The following is a 9,557-nucleotide window of genomic DNA, read 5'->3' as shown; positions in this document are numbered from 1 at the left end:
CATTTCAGGCCTTTCTCTGAAAATTATTCCATTGTGACTTCTATTCAGAATTCTATTCAGGCTTACTAAGGTTCTCTATTCAGAGTTCTGAAAGAGATAAACACACAGTCGGGGCTACTTCCACTATGTTTTTGTTATATTTCTTTCTTTTAATTTAGTTTTAGCAAATTACACATTCTTTTTGATTTTGTGTACATTCTCTTAATGATTTTATTATATTGATATCTTTTATTGTTTTTCATTCTTTCAGGTGGTTGTTCCTTTTGCATATACTTATGTAAAGCATACTGAACTGCCTTTGTGTATGAACTGTACTATGTAAATAAACTTGCCTATGGTGTTTATGGTGTATTATGGCTTTATCTTCACAGAAGGGGAAGCAGTCATATAGCTGACACCTGTTGCTCTGACAGTAAATTAACTCTCACTGTGCCTCTATGAGGCACTTCTGTTTGTCTGTTTTTCAGTTAATTTGATGGCTACTGTGACACCACTGCTCCCATCCTTGTTTGTCCTATTCGCATGTCAGAAAACTTTGTGGACAGCTGATACTCACCTCCTGACAAGAAACATGTTGTCCCCTTTGTCTGTTTACCTGTAAACAAACTTTAAAGAAACAGTACAAAGTGTAATTTTGTATTGAAGCAGAAACTGACACTTAAACTACATAATACTGAAGAAAGAGTCAATTCCTACAGTTTCTTTACAGTCATTGAGGTAAACAGCCTCTGGTCTATTTTAGTCGGGATCCTTTCCATGTTGTCAGATAACAATAACATTATGAGCCTGACAGTGGCGCAAACAAGCGGTGTACTTTGACTCAGATGTATAGCTGCTTTGTGGTTGGTGGTTATAGCATTGCAACTGGACCAATTGTGATCGTTGTCCTTGGTAAAATGTTGGAATCCAAAAGGGCCCAGGTTGAAAAATCCCAAGGTTTCCCTTGAAATGCCAACCCAGAGCTTTACATTTGTGTGGTGTTTTGTCGTTTTGCCTGGTTAACGGCTCTGTCCTGTGTGCTGTATTATTGTTGTGACGGCTGGAATTGGACTGGCCATGTGCTGACCCTCCAGATGGTGCATGACGGTGCTCATTGCTCATAAACACCGGCGCTCAAGACCAACCAAACCTGCAGTAGGTGTGTCGTTGCGCGCCGGTGATAGGCTCAGCTGTTCCTGAGCCATGCCTAATTTATTACCTGCATTAACTTGTCCCAGATGCCTGTGCCCCGCCATTCATTCACCAGCGCGAAATCTGTCAGATTCCAGTTTCATCTGGAGTCTGTATTTGCCGGGGCCTGTTTTACTCACTGTTCATGAAGAAATAATAGTTCATTAAGCGTAATGGTAATGCCGTAAATTTCATGCCTGAATGCACGCTTACAAAATGTGTCGTTAAATGGAATGATGAATCGTTGGTTCATAAAAGCTTTGTATTTAATGAGTGGTTCCGTCTTGGCGGGGGAGACTCATATTTAGAAGCGGCACACTTGGTGAATTAAAACAAGCTTGGCCTGACATGCACTACACGCCATCGATGCTTTATGACTGCCTGTTCCTCTCTCTATCTCTAATTGATTTTGCTGCACACCCCTTTTTGTGTCTTGTGCGACATGATGCGTATGCTCCGTGTTCTTGTACTAGGATTGTCAGCCATAGTTGTATGGTGTTAGACATATTAAGCTTTTAGTCCACCAATGCCACAGACATATTAATGGCTATATAACTCTCCCTCTAATGACATTTGAAAACGATGTAATAACTTTTATGCTTAAAAATGTGTGAGGATGCTACAGCAAAGCTTTGTTTATGTTATACCCACTGGTAGTCTTCATAGCCCTCCTTTATGTTCCAGGGTCCAATGGTGCCATGGCTGCAAGACTGGACAGAGTTGGGCAGACGGCTCTCTTGCCTGAGACCCTGCTCCTCACACTCTCCCTGGTTCTCCCTACCTTCTGTATTTTTTGTCTGCAGACAGTGGATGCTCAAGGTCAAGGTAAGGTTGAAGATATTTCTTCTTCTTTCATTTGGCTGTGTCTGTGCTTGCTCGATCATGGCTGCTTTGTCGTGATGGTTTGTGAAGAGAGGTTCTTGGACAGTTGTCGTTATGTAATCTTTGTAATATTTGCACTTGCAATGTAAAAAAATTGTACTCCCGTGTTAACAAACTCTCAACAAAGACTCAGGTCTTACCAGGTCCACGTGTTGTGGTCATTTATCTGATGATTGGTCACAATAATACTCAGCCTTATTTGTCAGCAGGTTAAGTGGTTGTTATACTGTTGTGAGCCCAGGCTAGTTTTGGGACCAGTTTTAATGGTTGTCTCCCAGGGAGACAAGGCCAGTCTGCCCTCAGCTGTCACAGCTCTCCACTGGCTCCCAGCTCTGCCTGCAGCCAGCCTTATTTATAGCATGGATGCCTCTGCCTCACACAACCTGGTGAATGGGCACAACAAACTCAAGAGCACAGACACAGAGGCAACTCACACACACGCACACATAAACACACACACACACACACACACACACACACACACACACACACACACACACACACACACACACACACACACACACACAAACACAAACACACCCACACACACACAGTCTCTCTCCCGCTTTCTCTTACACACACATACACACACACACACAAACATACAAACACACACACAGATATGTGCATACACAAATGTGCACATACCCAGATATTTTTGCATACACAAATATACACACACATAGGCGCACATACACACACACACACACACACACACACACACACACACACACACACACACACACACACACACGGAAACACAAACCTAGGTGTGCACACACATGGACACACACTCACAAGACCAGCCACACTCACACATACACTCAAACCTACTCACATTTGCCCAATCAAAAACGTACTTGCCCATTCATTAAAAAACATAATAATAATAATAATAATAATAATTGTAGTTATCCCTTTTTCCCCCCCTTTGACCAAGTTGGGGCAGGGAAATTGAAGCGGCTACAAGGTTAATGTGTCCTTTTGTGTGGCTGGGCGGAGGAGCCGAGTGGAGAGCGAGTGTTTTAGCATTCAGCCCTCACTGTGCAAGCCTGATTAATGGGCTTCAACTGTGGCACATGCCAGGGTAAAATATACCAGAGAGGGAACGAAAGAGCGAGGAGAAGATGAATTAGGAAGACAGGAGAGGACAAGCAAGGAGTGAGGAACGACGGATAGTTTGGAAAACAGACCAAACATGTCCAAAACCATAGAGCCATTAGGGACACGTGAGGATCAACCAAGACACTGGTGATTACTTTTGGTTTATGGGAGGACAAGGACCCTTGGCCTGTGAAGGAGGATTTACATCAGCTTATTCCCAAAGAAATGTTTTCAGACCACGCCTACCTTGGTCCACATTATTAAAGCAGAAGTAGTGTAGGGTATGCAAATGCTAACCTGTAATTACATTTCTACATTATTAAAGCAGAAGTAGTGTAGAGTATGCAAATGCTAACCTGTAATTACATTTCTACAATGATAAAGCAGAACTAGTGTAGAATATGCAAATGCTAACCTGTAATTACATTTCTACAATGATTTCTGCTTGTTTTCCTTTATTTATTTCCGGAAAAAAAACCCGAGATTGATTGCTGTGAGAGCCTGGGTGACAAGACCATAAAGTCTCTGGCAGACTCCATACGCGTTTTTTTACAAGGCCAGTAAATTGTATTGGAAAGCTGTAAGGGTGTGAGGCTGAAGGGGCAGTGTGGGCTAAACCTCACAGTGAGAAAGAGACAGCTCCTGTGGCCCAATCCAAGATATTACATCTGACCGCTCATATATTTACATGACCTTTGCTGACTTCATATATTGATAAAAACGGTTTGTACACTGTGTCATGGTGGAAGATGGAGGGCTCCTGTGGTTGCCGTGGAAGAGGCGGCGCAATTTGTCTTCACAGGGGCAGATCAAGACAAACCACCCAGCCACCCACAGAAGCCCCCTCTGACTAAGCAGCGGCAGGATAACAGCATTAGGTGGAAGACCTGTGTTTGTCCCCCTGGGTGTGGCTGTGTCACTGGGTAGTAAGCATCTACCCCATGCTTGGTTGTGCTGGTGTCCATTGGCTCAAACTTCAGTCCTTAAAGCTCTGGTTTGGAGCTCGTCGAATGAGTGATTATTGGTCTCTGGCAGCCTAATCACTCACCCCTGTCATACAGTTAGGCATGTGAAGAATAACTCAGTTCCATGTCTCCCAGGCTGAGCCTGATAGGGCATATTTCATCTTTCAAATAGACCACGACCAATTCTTGTTTTCTCATTACTTTCGCATGGTTTATTGTTAGGTTGCTTTTGGTTGTTTGCATGTGGAAGGTGTTGAAGTGTAATGCTACTAGGTTGATGTATCCATAGCTGTGTTTTGACAGGTAAACCACATTAAATGATGTCTTAGTGAAGGATATTACTCATTGGTATTTGCAGGTGTTTGCATAGAGTTAGTGGGATTTAATGCCCACTTTATTGGATCAGTTGGATTTATCCTTGGTTTTGTGTCAGTGAGCGCTGCTGACCAATCTCTCGAGGCGCTCATCCGTGTCTAAACTGGCCCCTCTTACCCAAAGTAGGTCTGTCACGTGTTTTGAATGAGCTGCGGACATTATATCTCCAAATCCTTGTGGCACCGCGAGAACAATTAAGTAATTTAGGATGCAAATTAAGGAGTCTTTGAAGTTTAAATTGCAGTGGGAGCCTTGGCAGGATTAAGGACAAAACCCCTCGTCACATGACCACGAGAAGTCCTAATCCGCCTTTAATGGTATGTTCAACCATTAGCAAACCGTTCATTGCTCAGAGATGCGTCGGCGTGCTTTGATAATGGGCTCCATCTCTCGAGTGTAAGCAGAGTGTTTATTCAGACTGAGTGCTCTGAGCACGGCCATCTGTGCTGTGCTGTGATGACTGGGGTTGCTTTTGGCCGAGACTCGTGAAACAACGATGGTGGGAATGTCTGTTGTTTTTCAGCATTCTCACACAGCTCTACGTCCCATGCAGACAGGAGCGCCATTGCAGTGAAGGTGTGTGTGTGTGTGTGTGTGTGTGTGTGTGTGTGTGTGTGCAGAAGCTGCTGTTTTATTGGAATGTTAGTCCCTGTGATTTATCTCTTCCCTGTGCTATCAGCAGACTTAGACAGCTGCCCTGGCAGATGTGCCTTCTCCTGCAGCCTCCGGTGACAGTCACTCTCTCTCTCTCTCTCTTTTTCCTTCTCTCCCTCCTTCTCTCTCTCTCTCTTGCTCTCTGTCTCTCTCTCTCACTCGCCCTTGCTCTCTCTCTATCTCTCTATCTTTTTCCTTCTCTCTCTCTCTTTCTCTCACTCGCCCATGTACAGACACATACATTCCCATATTCTAAGGTATCCAGTGCTCAGCCATAACTTCTTATTTATGAGAGGGTAACAGGCATGCTGGTTTATGTATTCCAATGGGACACCTGCATCTTGCGAGTCTGCTTTTACTGCCGGTCCGAGCTGGTGGTCCTTTGAGATGAGGACTCAGGACTCAGGCAGAAGAGACTAACCCTGCAGGGATGAGAGTGACAGGGTTATCATATCAACAAAGACTTTCCTCTGACACAACACTGACCTGGACAGAGACTACCAGTTTTTCAGTTATGGCAAAGCTTGCTGACAGACAGATATACAGGGAGCATTTATATGGCATCACAATACATGGAATACCATTGAGGAAGACAGCAAATACATATGTGTTTTCATTTCCAAGTAATGTTCAGAAGTAAGACCACTATAAGCTAAGGAATACATTCCATTGCTCTATCAAACGTATAGCCAACTGAAATCTTTGCTGAAATCATACGTGTATATTCACATCCAAATATTTGAAATTAAATGTTCCACTTCATGACCATAAATTAAGAATCAGATCATCATATTTCTCCAGATCACTTCTGTCCTTCAGTTCCTTGGTGTGAACATGTATGTCAATGGTATTGTATGATATTTGAAGTCTCGTTGTGCTGGAGAATAATGGCTTTCATTGGTGACTGAGAAAAGCTGAGCATCCCGATCTGTAAACATTAAGCTTTTTTTTTTACTAGTTTTTTTATTAAAGTTTGTTTCAACTATTTTTTTAACTATGGTTTCTACTATGTACTGGATCAAGTTGCACTCTGAGATTCTTTTGAATGAAAAGTGCGCTACAAATAAAATGCATTAATATTATTATTATTATTGTAAACAGTATTTTTTTTTGTCCTGTCTGGGTGGCATGGATGCTCGGCTTGCCACTATCTCCTGATTGGCTCCCTCATCCTAAGCCTTGCCGTCCTCCACACAGAGCGTGGCAGCCTGTCAAGGTGAACGTGCCGCTGCTGGCGAGCCAGGGTGCAGGGCAAGGCTGTGCCCGCTGCCAGGAGGCTCTGACAGTGTGCCAGGCAGCTCTAAGGGTAGAGTGGGGGGGGGGAGTCTGACTGTGTGGAATTTGGATGAGCTGAGAAGTGGCGGTTGAATAACGTTGGTGAGAAGTGGCACAGACAAGGTTAGGCATGCATGATAAGTACCTGATAGAAACATCATAGTCTGAGATGATGAGTCATTTTATTTATATCAACATGCTGAGAGGTGCTTACTGTACCTTAAATGTATAAGCTGTTTGAAAACACCAGATTTCTTTGCACTCCAGTGAATAAAATGACTTTCGGAGAGCTCTCCACCTGTGACCATAACCATCTTCTAACAGTCCTAATAAACATTATAGTAGCACGGTGTACGAGGTTTACTGTGTTAGCTATGTCTGGAGAGTCTCTACTGAGGAGAACACCGCATAGTGATTGGATGTGTTTTATATCAGAAGAGGTTATTGTTGGCAGAGAAAGCATTCACAAACCCATATAGTAAGTCATCTTCTCATGATTTGGTAAATTCATCATCAAAATGGTCCTGTACTTTCGCTCGGTCTCTTTTTTTTCCCCGTCTGCTCTTCTTCCGAAGAATAAATGGGAAGCTGATTGATATTTGTGAGATGAACTGCTGAGCAATGGCGTTTCCAGAGAAACATGGGTGAAAATACCAGGGCCGACATCGAGCACACGGCACGGGTCAATTTGTAAAGTGTAGTGCTTTTGAGATATTAATGTGGAGGAGACATTTGTCAGAGTGTTTGTGTCTGTGATGGCTTCATTCATACACCCCATTCGTCTCTCTGGGAATTCTATTTTTCTCTGTTTTATGAGAGGGATGGGGAAAAGACAATTTATCATGACGAATGGCGCAATTACTTTTTGTTTTTCCTCTCAGAGCCTTCTCTTTGGGCCATGGCTCATATTAACTCAATAGTGGATGATGAATTCCTAGGAAATACCCAGACATTACCCTCTGACTGGAGTTGTACTGGCCCCTACAATCCTGCCGGTGCTTCCGTACCAGTACGTTTTATAAATATTTATAAACATAATATAAATATTTATAAACATAATATAAATATTTATAAACATAATATAAATATTTATTTTATAAATAGTAACATTAGTATGTTTGGATGATATCTTGTGCCTGGTAAAGGCTGTTTGACTCTTCAAAGTGTATTCTTAAGCTTCAACCCTCTTACACAAAGTCAACCCTTATGACTGTTATGCAATAGGTCCTTATTGGATTACTCACTTGTGAAATGATGAAATGCTGAGGTAAGGTTTGGTGTGAGCAGCGAGCCTCAAGCCCTTCGAACAATATCCATACCACTGTGGCCCCCTTGTGGCAGTGAACAGCCATAGCATACAAAAAGAAAATCCCTTGGCTTTTGGTTTAAATCAATTAATATGAATTGGGAAATTATCTAGTTTGAAGTTTAAATGTCAGACCTCTGTGTTTGTTAATAGTGTTCATTTATGCCTTCTTATACCCACTAAAATGTCCGCTGGTGTTTATGGCATGTCCTTTCTACTTTATGCAACTCAATGAATGGCTGAATGTCTGTTAATCTGGGAGTTTACATGCACATATATTATGAAATGACAGTGGCAATCAGGAGACATCAATCCTTATGGTGGTGACATAAATCCACAGGTTCACAAACTGGTGGTTTTATGACTTACATCAGACATACACAATGAAACTTAAAGTATGATCTGTCACCCACTTTCTACACCTTTAAATAAGCAATGCCTCAGCACCCCAGCCTAGATCTAATTTTCTTTTGTTCTCCATACATAACTCTATTTTATTCACACTTTATAATAATAATTTATTCTACAATAGCAATGAGCTTGAATGAAGTCATTACAATGTCCTTTGTATTTATCACACACACAAAAGCTGAAGTTTGTCATGACACAACATCACATAAACATCACATTAAACAGCTGAGCTATACACTATACAGTTATACATATATGTGCAATTATCTGATTAAGGTAATGTAATACCAATGACTGCTATGGACAGTATCATCAATGGTAAATTGTAAATAGTTTGTGACTACATCAACTTCAACTATAATCCATACCTGGTATATTTTTGGCGGCTAGCTCAACAGGGCTGATATATTATGGCGTCAGTTTTAATTGTCAGAATCAGAATCAGAATCAGAATCAGATTTTATTGGCCAAGTTAGTTTGCACAAACAAGGAATTTGACTTGGTAAAGTGGCTCTCAGTGTGCTTACACAGAATATACATCACAACACAACAGAAAACAATACAATACAAACAGTGCAACGGTCTAAGAAGTCTAAAAAAGTATTCAGTACAAGGAGGCTTGCCTATATGCAGAAGCTGTGAATTTTAACACAGCAATAGTGCAAAGAAGTGGAGAGCCCAAAAAGTGCAGGGACAAATATTTGATGGTATCATTATGAAGGGTGAGCTGTTCAGTAGTGACGTGAGACGACGAGGGGGAAGATGGTTTTGGCAAACAGAGATCTGTAGCGCCTACCAGAGGGGAGGAGTTGGAATAGGTTGTGTCCAGGGAGCGATTTTTCCTGCCCGTTTCCTGACTCTGGAGGTGTACAGGTCTTGGATGGTGGGCAGGTTGCCACCGATCATTTTATCTGCAGACCTGACTGTCCGATGTGTGGTTCTGTTAACAGTGACTTCATCCTTAATTTTTCAGGTCGGGTGCCTTTACGCACTGGCGAGAGTGTAGGTCTTTCCCCTTATTAACACAAAGTGTCCAGCAGGTTTTTATAAAAAAAAATGTCCCCTTAAGACAAAAAAAGGATGGTAATACGAGAGCTCCCGTAGAACGTCATAATACAAACCCTACACTAGGTGGCAGCCTTGGAATTTAGTTTCGGAGTGCAGCTGGCCATGAGGTACACCAACAGCCATCATGGTAGAAGCAGAATCAAACCAGATGCCTACAAACCAGATAAGGTCATATAAACTACAGCTTACAACAATAACAGCTTCATTTCTAATATTTTCTTAGTTTCTATGTTTTGTGAATGGGTTTGTAGACAGCTTTAGATTGACATGACATGACAGAAATGACATGATCAATTTGGATACCATGCACCAATCTGTGACAGATACATGGCAATCAGAGACACAAG

The 9,557-nt window shown here is 42.0% G+C and overlaps 1 protein-coding gene across 1 annotated transcript in view; it reads left to right on the top strand.

Annotated features, from left to right (window-relative positions):
* Positions 1 to 1,868: 1,868 nt before the first annotated feature.
* The window catches only part of robo2 (roundabout, axon guidance receptor, homolog 2), a gene marked incomplete at both ends in the record, with an annotated part of 341,250 nt that continues 333,561 nt past the window's right edge, over positions 1,869 to 9,557 (top strand). The window contains 1 exon segment of the mRNA XM_080844592.1: positions 1,869 to 1,995. Within this exon segment, the coding sequence (XP_080700718.1) occupies positions 1,869 to 1,995 (127 nt within the window).

The sequence above is a fragment of the Sprattus sprattus genome (assembly GCF_963457725.1).
Source record: "Sprattus sprattus genome assembly, chromosome: 9".
In the NCBI taxonomy this organism is placed as follows: Eukaryota; Metazoa; Chordata; class Actinopteri; order Clupeiformes; family Clupeidae; genus Sprattus; species Sprattus sprattus.
The sequence above is the reverse complement of the archived record's forward strand: the minus strand, read 5'-3'. Positions and strand labels throughout refer to the sequence as shown.